This window comes from Maylandia zebra, linkage group LG10 (assembly GCF_041146795.1).
Source record: "Maylandia zebra isolate NMK-2024a linkage group LG10, Mzebra_GT3a, whole genome shotgun sequence".
NCBI lineage: Eukaryota > Metazoa > Chordata > Actinopteri > Cichliformes > Cichlidae > Maylandia > Maylandia zebra.
In genome coordinates, this window is record NC_135176.1 from 2,806,967 (window position 1) to 2,819,859 (window position 12,893).

General features: G+C 42.1%; 1 protein-coding gene across 6 annotated transcripts; it reads left to right on the forward strand.

Annotated features, from left to right (window-relative positions):
* Nucleotides 1-499: 499 nt before the first annotated feature.
* On the forward strand, nt 500-11,941 carry slc37a4b (solute carrier family 37 member 4b). 6 transcript variants are annotated; one of them, XM_023152689.3, is made up of 11 exons: nt 500-846; nt 1,303-1,414; nt 1,510-1,923; nt 2,864-3,096; nt 4,042-4,288; nt 8,281-8,433; nt 8,519-8,604; nt 9,781-9,894; nt 9,976-10,041; nt 10,688-10,826; nt 10,906-11,941. In XM_023152689.3, exons 3-11 carry the CDS (start codon nt 1,776-1,778, stop codon nt 11,070-11,072), a joined length of 1,353 nt encoding a protein of 450 aa, XP_023008457.3. In that variant the 5' UTR covers nt 500-846; nt 1,303-1,414; nt 1,510-1,775; the 3' UTR covers nt 11,073-11,941. The 6 variants fall into 6 exon arrangements, with proteins under 6 accessions (XP_023008457.3, XP_023008458.3, XP_023008459.3 ...); XM_023152690.3 differs by having other exon boundaries at nt 1,303-1,410; XM_023152691.3 differs by having other exon boundaries at nt 1,303-1,362.
* The last annotated feature ends 952 nt before the right edge of the window (nt 11,942-12,893 follow it).

Below are 12,893 nucleotides of genomic sequence, written 5' to 3' on the forward strand. Positions count from 1 at the left end.
ATTGGTTGTACTCTCAGCTTGAAGCTGTCTGGCCATTCTCCTCTGACTTCAAATATCGACAAGCCATTCACTGTAATCCTATTAGATCAGCAGTTTATGAAATACTCACCCTAGCATGCTTGGTGAAAATAACAATGGCACGTTCAAAGTCTTTTATCTCATCTTTCCTTCTTATTCTGATGTGCCTTTTGAACTTTAGCAGGTCATCTTTACATGTCTAAATGCCAGCAGCACTGGGTATTTTGGCCTTGTCATGTTTCTGTCAGTACTCTTTGTTTTCTCCATATAAAGTTAGTTTTACTGTCAAAAACAAATATTTTAATGCAGAATGTGTACTTTAACTAGTGAATGTGAGACTTTTATATGTAATAAAGATTCTGTGGGGATCTGAGGAATTTCTCTAGACCCCCTCTTTCAGTTGCTCTTCACACCAGTTTGCAGAGGAGGGCGGTAGTGAGCAATGCGAGCTAAATATTGATGTCTTCGTGTAATAATAGAAGGCTGGCTGTGCCGTATTATTCTGCAGGCCCGAGTGATTCCTAAGATATGCCAGCTCAACAGTAATATGGGGCTAGTTGTTTTGCGAGGCATCACAAGCTTAAATTCAGATATTTTTCACTGGAGTTTGGCGGCATGAAAACCGACCTCTACCTAAGTGCGAATACTTGATATTGTCTGTTTTAGTGACTGGCAGTGCAGCATAGTAACTGATAACCTGCCACGCTGTGTTGTCTTTGTGTGTCGTGGATGTGCCCACTCCATGTATGTCGCGCAGCCGCGCTCCCGGGACTGCAGATTCACGAACGCGCACCGTGTTTCAGCACGGACGAGGGACACGAATGAAAGGTAACGGGCTCTGCCGGCATTTCTCCATTCAGCGCTTCAGCGAGCCGCTAGGTTGCTGTGCCCCGCGGCACTGACGGGGGTTATAGCTCGCTTTACGTCGGGGTTTGGTTAAAGGAGCCCGGGGAGCGTTGACAGACACGGAAAGTCCCACAAATCAGTTCGCCGATGTTTGTTAGCAAGACCGCTGCCATTTGAGTAATTCAACTGCTATTAGCGACTTGTTCGGTTGTTTAAGACGCTTTAGGCGTCAGCAGCCAGGGTTTAGTGAGTTTAAATGGACACGTACAGAATGCCATTAAAGTGTAAAACCACAGAGCTTATGGTGGAATTCTAAGTATTTGACAATTAAGCTTTTCGTATCGTACCGTGTGCTACAAGCTGACTAGTCTTGCAGGTTTTCTGACATCTGATAGTTTGAGGGTTGCTAACTGGAGCCTTCAACTCTGACATTTATAGGGCAGCATGCTAGAGCAGTGAAACTGAGCAAGCTGGGCTGTAGCTCCTGCACCTGACCTGGTCAGCACCGTGGCAATTTTTTGACCTGAAGAAAAGAAACTGCAGATAGTCAGTCTGTGCCATTCCAGCTTGATGTAATAAATTGGATGACCTGATGAAGCTGCTTCTGTCTAAAATAATGTGTGTTTTCTTGCTCTCATTTTTCAGGCTGCCTTAAAGTTCCTGTCCTCCGTCCCGGTGTCCCCAAGCAGCAGCCTCACAGATAGGCAAAGCTACCAGCCAGCACGGAGCCTGCTGTAGAGCGTCACCTCATGGAGAATATTTTATCCCATGCTACATCTTATTTTAGACTTCCTGCTGCAAACAACCCTTTACCAGTAGTGTCAGCATCTAGCTGATTCCAGAGGGCCCAGAAACAAGACTCCACTGAAGAAAAAATATTATTATTATAATTATTTGCATTGACTGTAATCATGGGGGCTACAGGCTACGGCTACTATCGTTTAGTCATCTTCATTTGCATGTTCATCGGCTATTCGCTCTATTTCTTTAACAGAAAGACCTTCTCATTTGTCATGCCCTCTGTGATGGAGGAGATAGAACTGGACAAAGATGATCTGGGTAAGATGGAAACAATAACAGGATGCTTTTATTTTTTAGGCTGTTGAGTGTAAGGAAAAGCTTCTTTAGCAAGCATTTAAGCCTTTAATCAAGCAGTTGCACAAGCGTTGCTATGTGAAGTGTTTGTTTGATTGCTGCTACACCCACCAGAGTGCTTATTATGTCACTTGCACTGATTTGACCTCAAAATTTCCACTGGGGAGAGTTTTGGTTTAAAAATGGTCCCAAAAAGATAACATTTATAAACATGTCCATCAATTTGTGCTTATTTTGTGGTGTTCACAAAGGGCTGGTCCAACCCACGGCATGAAGAATTTAGAAACAGCTTTACACACGTTCATGTTTCCTGTTGAAAAAGCACATTGGACATGCTTTTTGTTTATTTGTTTATACAAATGATGAATTAGTTCACCTGATAAGAACAGGTCATGTTACACTTCTGAGACTCCACACACAGTTACCTGGATAAGACAAAATCCTGCTCCTCACTCGAGGCCTCTGGGCTGTGGATATTGCATGAGTAATTTCAAAGTGGGAAGGATGTTTTTCCTTCTGTAAATCCACTCAAAAGCTCATCAATTTGTGACTATAGATTATGGTTGGGGAAAAAATTGATAAAACGTAGCATAGCGATATTTTGCATTTCAATACAGGAGCACCAAATGTCAGGGAATGCTATGAGCAAGGGGCCTCATCTCATCACCATCCCGAGATAACGTTACACAAGAAAACTGAAATTAAGTCGGCTCAACCAAAACGTCAGCTTTACAAAGCTAGCTCCTAATTCAGAGCAAGCTAATCGCTCAGTCACACAGGTAAAGAAAAAAGTAAAATGTTGTGATACTGAGTTATTAATGTGTATACTTTGTAGCAACCCAAATCTTCTTCAGTAGACAGTTTGCATCATACTGAAATAGCAGTCTGCACTGTGTCTCTGCAGGTCTGATCACCAGCAGCCAGACTATGGCCTATGCCATCAGTAAGTTCATCAGCGGCGTGCTGTCAGATAAGATCAGCGCCCGCTGGCTTTTCTCCATTGGCCTTTTCCTGGTAGGGGGCATCAATGTGGTCTTCTCCTGGTCCTCTACTGTATCCATGTTCTCTCTGCTGTGGTTCATCAACGGCCTGGGACAAGGCTGTGGCTGGCCCCCATGTGGGAAAGTGCTCCGCAAGGTAATATCATCCTGTCTGCCACCTCGTGCACCAGTATAAGTGTAATGCTGTCAGCACGCAGGGTGCCCATGATGCTTGTAATGCTTTCGCAACTAGTGAAAAGACATCACTTACAGGGGAGGACTACCTGTATGTTGTGTGTTTGGATTCTTTACTCCGGTGCATTAAACATGTATATTTCCTATTTTATTTGCAGTAATTGGATTCCTTGACATATATAGGACTCACCTTTGGTAGGACTACGGTCCTACAGTCATATGTTCGAGCAAATGCTAATCCATTAGACTCTGAGATACGTTGGAAGGTATCTTAAAGTAAGAAGCTCTCTTAAACGTAGCGGTTAGGAACAGCTGGGCAATAAATAGGCTTTGGCATATGTTCAGCATGTGGCAGGGGATCAGATTACAGGTCAATGTATTTATGGAAGATCCTCAGGAGATGTTTTTGAAGAATAGTAACATTGTTCAGAAGAGTTTCCCATCCCCAGTCAGAGCAAACACGTTTCATCCCTCCAAGTGTGTTCCATACTTGAGTTTACATTCACACGCGATGGAGAAGAAAAAGATTTAAATCAACTTTAAATATTTGCCCAGTAGATTCTGAAGTTACAGGACAATCTTTCAGGGGTACGGTATGAGGACTATTTATGGTCGCGTTTAGGTCGATTACGTCTTGAGGGCGTGTGGCTCTGATGTCAAAAACAGATTACGCTTTTTGTCTGTGCTGTCATTGTGCTACAATTCTGTTGATTATTAGATTTGCAATAATCTCTCTGCACAGCTCACATATAATCTTTTAAGATAAACTGCACTCAGTGACAAATTTAGTTCCATAACTTGTGGGTTGCCTCAGCAAATGGAAAGTAGCTAATATGAGCAATATGTGGTTTCAAGTTGTGCTTAAATAGGCTTTAATATTTGATTCTTTGTGTCTGTTCTCCGTCAGTGGTATGAGCCTTCCCAGTTTGGAACATGGTGGTCTGTGCTGTCCTGCAGCATGAACCTGGCTGGGAGTCTGGGTCCAATCTTGGTCTCAGTGCTGCTGCATTACTACGACTGGAGGACCATCCTGACCATGTCGGGCATTTTCTGTGCTGCCTTCTCATTTGTTTGTCTAGTGTTTGTAAAGAATGAGCCAAAGGATGTGGGCCTGCCCAGCATGGAGGCAGCGGCCAAGAAGGGAGCGAAAGGAGGTGAGAGAACCAAGAACGGAAAGGTCACTTCCTGTGTAGCTTTAAACGATCATCATGTCAGTCACACGGGGACGTGTTCAGGGATGCAAACAACTCACTTGTAAGCTAATTTTCCTCTTTTTTAAGTAGTGACATTATTATCCTGAACCAGTGGATGATGGATGAATCCCTGTCAGAATTCCTACAGTGAATTTCTTTGATGCTCATGAAGGTGAACTGTATTGGACAATTAGAGCAAAAACCTGCTTGCATTGGTATGTGGAGCCAAAGATGGACAGGACTCCCAAAATATGGGAAAACACGTCTCAATAGAGTTACAAATGCATACAGTATGATCTACAAGCATAAACTAAGCTTGTGTGTAATGATTTGTGTGTAACTTATAGGACTCATAGTACATGCTTCAATCCACACACAAATACAAAGCAGCCTGACCACACGTGAAACTATTATACAAAACGCATACATCCAAACCAGAATAAATACTGATCATTTATTAAGTTCAGCTCTGAATCTGATAATTTACACTTTCAAAAACCTTTCTGTGTGTACAAATGTGTAGAACTACATGAAACCTCGCTCTCGCTTGCTCACCAAACCTTAAATACATGTGGACAAACTGATCACGTCGCGTGCCCACGTGGGGTTTCGAGGCACGTTTAATGCTGCCGGCATTGCAAAGATTCACAAAGGTAAGCTGGGTTCAAGTCCCAGTGTGAAACAGACGTGGACAAATCATTACTTGTGGATATCGTACACATTTGCAACCCATATGGAAAGCATATTTTTTTCATGTGCACATAAGTGTCATAATGGCAGATTTTTTTGCCAGATCTGCAGCTCTGTAGTACAGAGACCTCTGGCGGATGCTTAGTGTTCTGAGCTTGGCTCATAGCTGCTCACTAGCTTTCAGGTTTGGGTCAACTTATATCCAAGTGAGGCATCAGAAGTTTACACCAGCAGAACTTTGATCCTCTGCAGGCGATGAACACAGTGTACAGCTGAATGCTAACATTTCACTCACAACTGTGCCCATTAGCTCTTTTTGCTGCAGTAGCTATTACTGTAAAAATATTTTTCTCTTTCTCACTGTCTGTAAACTTCGTACTGTAGATGTTACTCTCACTTGCTGGTACGCTTATACTCACCAGCCACTTTGTTAGGTACACCTGTTCAATTGCTAGTTAAAATAAATATCTAATCAGCCGGTCACATGACAGCAGCTCACTGCATTTAGGTATGTATTTTTGAGGGATCAAGCAGTAAAGGCATAGAGGACACAGGAAAAATGTCTTCATGGTGTGTTTTTATTCCACACCAAAGTTCAAAATATAATTAATGGGCCCATAAAAGAGGTCAACTAAATACAACTCTGCTCAAAAAGTAACATAAAAGTAACTAAGCAAACAAAATATACAGAATTAACTCACAGACTGACTTAAACGCAAAGACACAGGCGGGTAACTTTTTATAGTGGTTTGGCCAAATCATTTAGACACAATAGAGGAAACCGAATTAAACATGAAGACTATCTAAGCACAAATTAACTTAACCAAACCTAAAACACCCACCTTGTTTGTAGGGGGTGTGGTTGGCTTTCATAGTCCTCGGCCCTTGGCCACGCCTTTTGCCCAAAGAGAAAACTCAAAAGAAAGAGAAACATAATTAATATAACAGAATCACACAGTGCTAATATGTGCACGCTTCATAACGTCACTGTTAGGTTTAAGTAAATAAATGAATGAATGACATTCCTGAAATAAATGTTTAAACACAAAACAAACTAATGAGGTGAGTGTCTGGACTGATTGTTACCAACATGTGGTTGAGGCCATCACAGTAGTCAAATCAAATCAAATCACTTTTATTGTCACATCACATGTGCAGGTACATTGGTACAGCACATGTGAGTGAAATTCTTGTGTGCGAGCTTCACAAGCAACAGAGTTGTGCAAAATACAATAATGTAAACAAGCAAAATACAAGAATGGCTACATCTGAAACTAATAAATATATGTACAATATATAATAGTATATGCATTTCTGGATGTGTATACTAAATATTTTTCTGTGTGTGTGTGTGTGTGTGTGTGTGTGTGTGTGTGTGTGTGTGTGTGTGTGTGTGTGTGTGTGTGTGTGTGTACACATATTTTACAAATTAAATAGAGTAAACAATGAATAGAATATATAAAATAAATAAAATAAAATATACAGAGTGAGACATGTGCAAAACAGTGGCATTACTGTACAGTATGGAGTGCATAATGTTAAAGTTCCAGTAGTGAAGCTGAGGTGTCTATGACGTGTTCAGCAGTCTGATGGCCTGGTGGAAGAAGCTGTCTCTCAGTCTGCTGGTACGGGACCGGATGCTGCAGAACCTCCTTCCTGATGGAAGTAGTCTGAACAGTTGATGGCTGGGGTGACTGGAGTCCTTGATGATCCTCCCCGCTTTCCTCAGGCACCGCTTCCTGTAGATGTCTTGGAGGGAGGGAAGCTCACCTCCAATTATCCGTTCAGAGCACCGCACTACTCGCTGGAGAGCTTTGCAGTTGTAGGCGGTGCTGTTGCCATACCAGGTGGTGATGCATCCAGTGAGGATGCTCTCAATGGCACAGTGATAGAAGGTCCTGAGGATGTGGGGGCTCATGCCGAATCTTTTCAGTCTCCTGAGAAAGAAGAGGCGCTGCTGCGCCTTCTTCACTGTTTTGTTTGTGTGTACTGACCACGTAAGATCCTCAGCCAGATGTACACCAAGGAACCGGAAGCTGCTCACTCTCTCCACAGCAGCGCCGCTGATGGTGATGGGGGTGTGTACTTCTCTGCACCTCCGGAAGTCCACTATCAACTCCTTTGTCTTTGCGACGTTGAGGGTGAGATGGTTGTCTTGACACCAGTGGGTCAGGGCGCTGACCACCTCCCTGTAAGCTGTCTCATCACTGTTGGTGATAAGACCCACCACTGTAGTGTCGTCCGCAAACTTCACAATGATGTTGGAGCTGTTAGTGGCTGTGCAGTCGTAGGTGTAGAGTGAGTACAGGAGAGAGCTCAGTACACACCCCTGTGGAGCACCAGTGTTCAGTGTGATGGGGGATGAGGTGATGCTGCCCAGTCTGACCACTTGGTGTCTGTCAGACAGGAAGCTAAGGATCCAGCTGCAGAGGGAGCTGCTCAGTCCTAGATCCTGCAGTTTCCTATCCAGCTTCGAGGGAACGATGGTATTGAATGCTGAGCTGTAATCTACAAACAGCATTCTCACATACGTGTCTCTCTTCTCCAGGTGTGACAGGGCAGTGTGTAGTGTCAGGGCTATGGCATCATCAGTGGACCTGTTGTGGCGGTATGCGAACTGTAGAGGGTCCAGTGAGTCGGGTAGTGAGGGGCACCTGCTAAAGGTTGAAATTGAGCATCAGAATGGGAAAGAAGTGGTTTAATTGACTTTAAACATGGCACAGTTGTTGGTCCGAGACGAGTTGGTCTGAGTATTTTCAGAAATCGCTGAACTGCTGGGATCTTTCTGCACAATCCTCACAGAATGGTGTGAAGAAGAGAAAATATCCAGTGAGCGGCAGTTCTCTGGATAGATGTGGGAATTCAAAGGCGAATGCTCAGACTGATCCAATAGGAACGCTTCAGTAACTCAACCACTCGTTACAACCAAGTTATGTCGAACATGTGACTTGTCATCAGAAACTGAAAAACTCTCCGTTTCTGTTGTGACATTCAGATGTAAGGTCAGAATTTGGTGTAAACATCATGAAAGCATGGCTTCATCCTGCTTTGGATGAGCAGTCTGGAGGTCCCTTTCTTGACACACTTTGTATGTTAGCACCAATTGATCATTGTTTAAATGCCACAGTTGCTGAATATGTCCATCCCTTTATGACCATACCATGTGACAGGCATGCTTTGTAGAATAATTGAAAAAACTTCATTCTTTACATTATTTGGACTGTTAAGTATTCATGAGCTCTTTTTGTGTCCGTGCTCACCAGGAAGCAGTGAAAGCACCCTGAGTGAATTCCTCCTGTCTCCTTTCCTGTGGGTGCTGTCTCTGGGTTACTTGGTGGTGTTTGGAGTGAAGACGGCTGCCACCGACTGGGGACAGCTGTTCCTCATGCAGGAGAAAGGCCAGACTGCTCTCATGGGTGCGTGTGTTCATTGTTGCTTCCCACATAGTTTTCACGTCATCTGACTGGTTGTGGGTGATGACGGAAGCTCTGTTGCTAACAGGCAGTACCTACATGAGTGCCTTGGAGGTTGGAGGCTTTGTGGGCAGCCTTACGTCAGGCTTCATTTCAGACAGAGCTGTGGCTCGGGTGAGTAACCGATAGGAGTTGAATTAAAACAACTTGGGTCAGTTAAAGGGATTCTTGAACAAGCATACGAGTAGCGATTGGTTAAGTGGATTAGTTAGCTCAACTATTTCAAATAATTAAAGGCTTGAATGAGCCTTTAAAAAGTTTAAGCAAAAAGCTCTACTAAAAGTAACGGAAATAACCATAAGTTATGTAATATTAACAAAGAAATAGTTGGAATTCTCTGCTTAAGGTATCACTGGTATTTGAAATTCATTAAAAAACAAATTCTTCGAAAGCTAACAGAAATGGATAGACACTTGAAATCTTATTATTGCCAAACTGTGAATAAAAGTAGTAAATATTTTGCTAAACATTTGGCTAGCAATTAAATTGTTAGCCAAGTATGAATTAACAGTTAGCAAATATAGCAAATACAGAAAAAATGTAGTTTATTTCGCAGTTTCTGATGCCTAAACTATAAATAAACTGCACACTATTTCCCCCAAAATCCTTCTCCAGCAAGCCCCTCTCGGCTGTGAGTGGGAGTTCCCACTCAGCACAGCCACACAGTCGGACTGTAGCTACATTGTAACAGCAAACCCCTCTGAAACCTTAGAATGTAACTTACCTATGGTTACATTTCATCTAAGGCCCTCTTTAACCTACTGCTATGAATCTTTGTAGAGTTCAGGATGCACAGGCCAATCCAATAGTTAAATGGACTGGTTCTTTACTTGAGCACTGAAAGCACTGTGTCGACACAGACACAGCTGGTGACATTTCTGGAAGGTGCACATCAGGTTACCGGGGATGTAGCAGGATATTTACACAATAAGTGCAAAGCCCAACACCGTAACCTGACGTGCACCTCCATAGAAATGTAACTGCACTGCGTGTCAATGCAGCTCGCAACTATTGCGACTGGCCTGTTCAGTGATGTTGAGTCCTCCTGTGCATTTGTGGCTACATTTTCACCACAGTTTGATTTTATGAGTGAGAGAATAAGCAGGGTTAGGGTTGATTTCAAATTAACATACTGCTCGAATTTTCCAAGGTTGAAGTCTGACTTTTTTTTTTTTTTAATTATTATTATTTATTTAGGTTTTAGACTTAAACCTGGTTTTGATACATCACATGTTTCAGTATGAAGGGTGTTGATTTTAGTGTTTTGCTCCTTTCTTTGCCTTTTTCTAGAAAGGCTTGGGCACCCATGGCAACCCTCGCCATGGCCTGCTTATTGTCATGATGGCTGGCATGTATGTGTCAATGTACCTCTTCAGAGTGACCATCACACCTGAAATCCCAAAGGTAATTCATCATTTTGTAATCCACGTGAAATGTATACCTTTCAGTCCTCAAAAAACTCTAAGAGTAAATGTCTTTGTTCAGGAGCCTCCACTTTGGGTCCAAGTCATTCATCCTGTATCCGTCCTCATTGGTGTGTCAGAGAAAGAGGTATGCTCCGGAAAGAATCATTCCATGTGAATAAAAACAATGTAGCTACTTATCAAAAGGCTAGCTGGTGAGTTGTTCTGAACAGCGAGCATAGCGGCTCTATGTTGTTCTCTACAGCAGACTCAGACACACTACCCAGTGTTACAGTGCCATCCACTGACTATTTCTGGGAAGAGATGTGGGTTACACTCCGGCCCAGCAGGGGGCCAGTTAGGGCCCAGTTACCCGTTCAGCTTGCAGTGATGGAAACCCTGAAGCTGATGAAGAAAAAGGCATTTATTAGTCTGTGGAACTGGGACAATAGATGTTTAATGGCAAATGTTGTTGGTGTTTAACACCTGTACCTTTAAAAGAAACTGCTTCTGAAGCAAACTGTGTTGCATAAAATACATTTTCAAGCTTGCAACATTTGGGATTTTATTTGGGAAAATCAGCATTTGGACAAACTCAACCAAAATATGTCTTTTTACCTTTTTACCCGTTCACTTTAAAAGAGTTCATTCTCTTTTGAGCTTCAAATGAACTTTAAGATTCACCTAAAGGTTTAAAAATGTCCCAGTTTCAGTATCGGTACCTGTGGACACCCTAGAAAATTATTTTTCCACCAGAAGGCTTTTATTTTATGTATGTTTTCTCTCATTCACAGATTTGGATCCTCTTGCTTGGTGCCATGTTTGGATTTTCTTCTTATGGACCAGTCGCCCTGTTCGGGGTGATAGCCAGTGAAAGTGCTCCTTCAAACTTCTGTGGAACATCTCATGCTGTTGTAGCTCTAATGGCTAACGGTGAGCTGCAGTAAAATCATTGTCATGTTTCAGGTTTTGACCCTTTGATATGAACACACAAGCTTTCTTTTTGTTGCAGTGGGAGCTTTCATGGCAGGGCTGCCCTTCAGCACTATTGCCAAGCAGCACAGCTGGGACGTGGCGTTCTGGGTAGCTGAGGTGATAATGGGCGTCACCACCATCGGATTCTTCCTTGTACGTAACATGCGCACCAAAATGGGACGGATCACAGAGAAAGTGGACTAAAGTCCCTGTTGGTACTGCTGGTGACTCTATATGCAAAATACCGCACATTAATACAGATCCAGCTTGACCAGCCAAAACAAGACTAATCATGAAATCTTTGACGGCATCCTCAGGGCTGATGCCAATCATGGAATCACTTATTTAGTCCCAGGTAATCCCACATGCATGGATTAATATTAAAGTGCACAAAGGTCCTGTAGATCCATGCTCATCAAAAGCTTCTGTTTTAACACTTCAACTTAATCAACCAATCAATAGAAAAAGTTTCTCATATCGATGTGCTTACAAATGGTCTAAAGATGTATGTTTCAGAAAACATACCGACACCAAAGTATCAAAAGCTGTGAGTCGGTTTTCTTGAGTTGAACCGTATGTAGAGCCCATTTTCACATCCTGCCTACAGTGCAGGTCGTTTCTGTTTAACACAGTGAATGTTGACTGAAGGGTCTGTACATTAAAGGTAACATTGTTCACTTATACCTCAAGTATTTGTAAAACTTCTTTTCATTAACGTGTTCACTGACATGAAGCATTTGGAGACCGTATTTTTCTACACAGTCGTTTGCTAAATGATAGTTTGTTCTCTGGTTATGTCAGCTTTTCTGATCTGGCATGTTTATTTATTTGTTTTTAGAACAGATAAATACAGATGATAATGTCACTGCCATTGTAGTTTTGTGGAGCAGATTTCTTAATTTTTGGGATAAACAAAGTACATATCATCTGGACTATAAACTGTTAATAAAATCTCTCGACCACCTGATCTTTGTCAACTGAAAGGTTACAGCACGTGTTGCTTTGCCATGTCTTACTGGAGTTGTGCTGGTTTTCAAAGAGGTAAAGATCTAATAAAAGCTTCATTTTCTTTATCTACAAAGTGTTGTTGACCTTTGCACCTTCAGTGTCTGACAGGTAAAAGTCCAAAAAACGGGCAGGAACAAATGCGGAGTAAAAACAGACGCCTTTGCTTGAATGAATACATAAAGGGATGGACGTTGTCTGCAAAAAGCCCCCAATCCAAGTGTTACCAGTTTGAATCCCACCTGATCCCTCGAAGAACAATAAGTACACACAGCCATTACATTTAATGATAACCCAAGGTTTAATTTAAATAGAGTGAGTTAGAGCAAAGACACGTTTGTAAGTATTTCTAAATGGTGGGATGTGGGAATGCTTTCATACTTACTGATTTATTTATTTATTTTAATGAGTGAACCAGATAGCAGCTGCTTGAGTTTGGAGAATTGGAGTTTGGAGTTTGTGGATAATTGGAAGAAAAAAATAATACTAAAAATGGGATGATATTAAAAATAAGAAGTCTTGGTAAACGTTTAACTATGACTCTGAACCAGGGCTACCTGTGGTACATTTCAGTTCTTTACTTGTTCCACATGTTGTCACATTACAACCTTATTTTATTTACAGCCATATTTTGAGTGACGGTAGACACCAGTAACAGTTTGAGCTGATATAATTTTGGTGAGAATTGGGTAAAGGTCGGTCCTAACCCAAATTCGAGAATCGGGTAAAAACTTTTTTTTTTAATGAGTCGTCTTCAAACTTGACAATGATACATGAGGCCTTGGGGGACATGCGTACTTAGGATGGCTAAGCATTTGACTTTGACCTTCACTGTTGGTGCCCAAGGTCAAAGTTGATCTTGGAAAAACAAAATGCCAAGAAACCATATCGAACGTAATTTACATGTCAGATGTTTCTACAATTTGATTGGACTCCACCTGTGGTATATTCAGTTGTCTGCACATGATTTCATGAGATACACACCAGTCTATTTAAAGTCCAACAACACATGTCAGAGCA

Coding starts and splice junctions, on each gene's coding strand:
- slc37a4b (XM_023152689.3), top strand. CDS start 1,776: ATGGGGGCTACAGGCTACGGCTACTATCGTTTAGTCATCTTCATTTGC. Junction 3,097..4,041: donor GTGGGAAAGTGCTCCGCAAG/GTAATATCATCC, acceptor GTTCTCCGTCAG/TGGTATGAGCCTTCCCAGTT. Junction 10,042..10,687: donor TTGGTGTGTCAGAGAAAGAG/GTATGCTCCGGA, acceptor TCTCATTCACAG/ATTTGGATCCTCTTGCTTGG.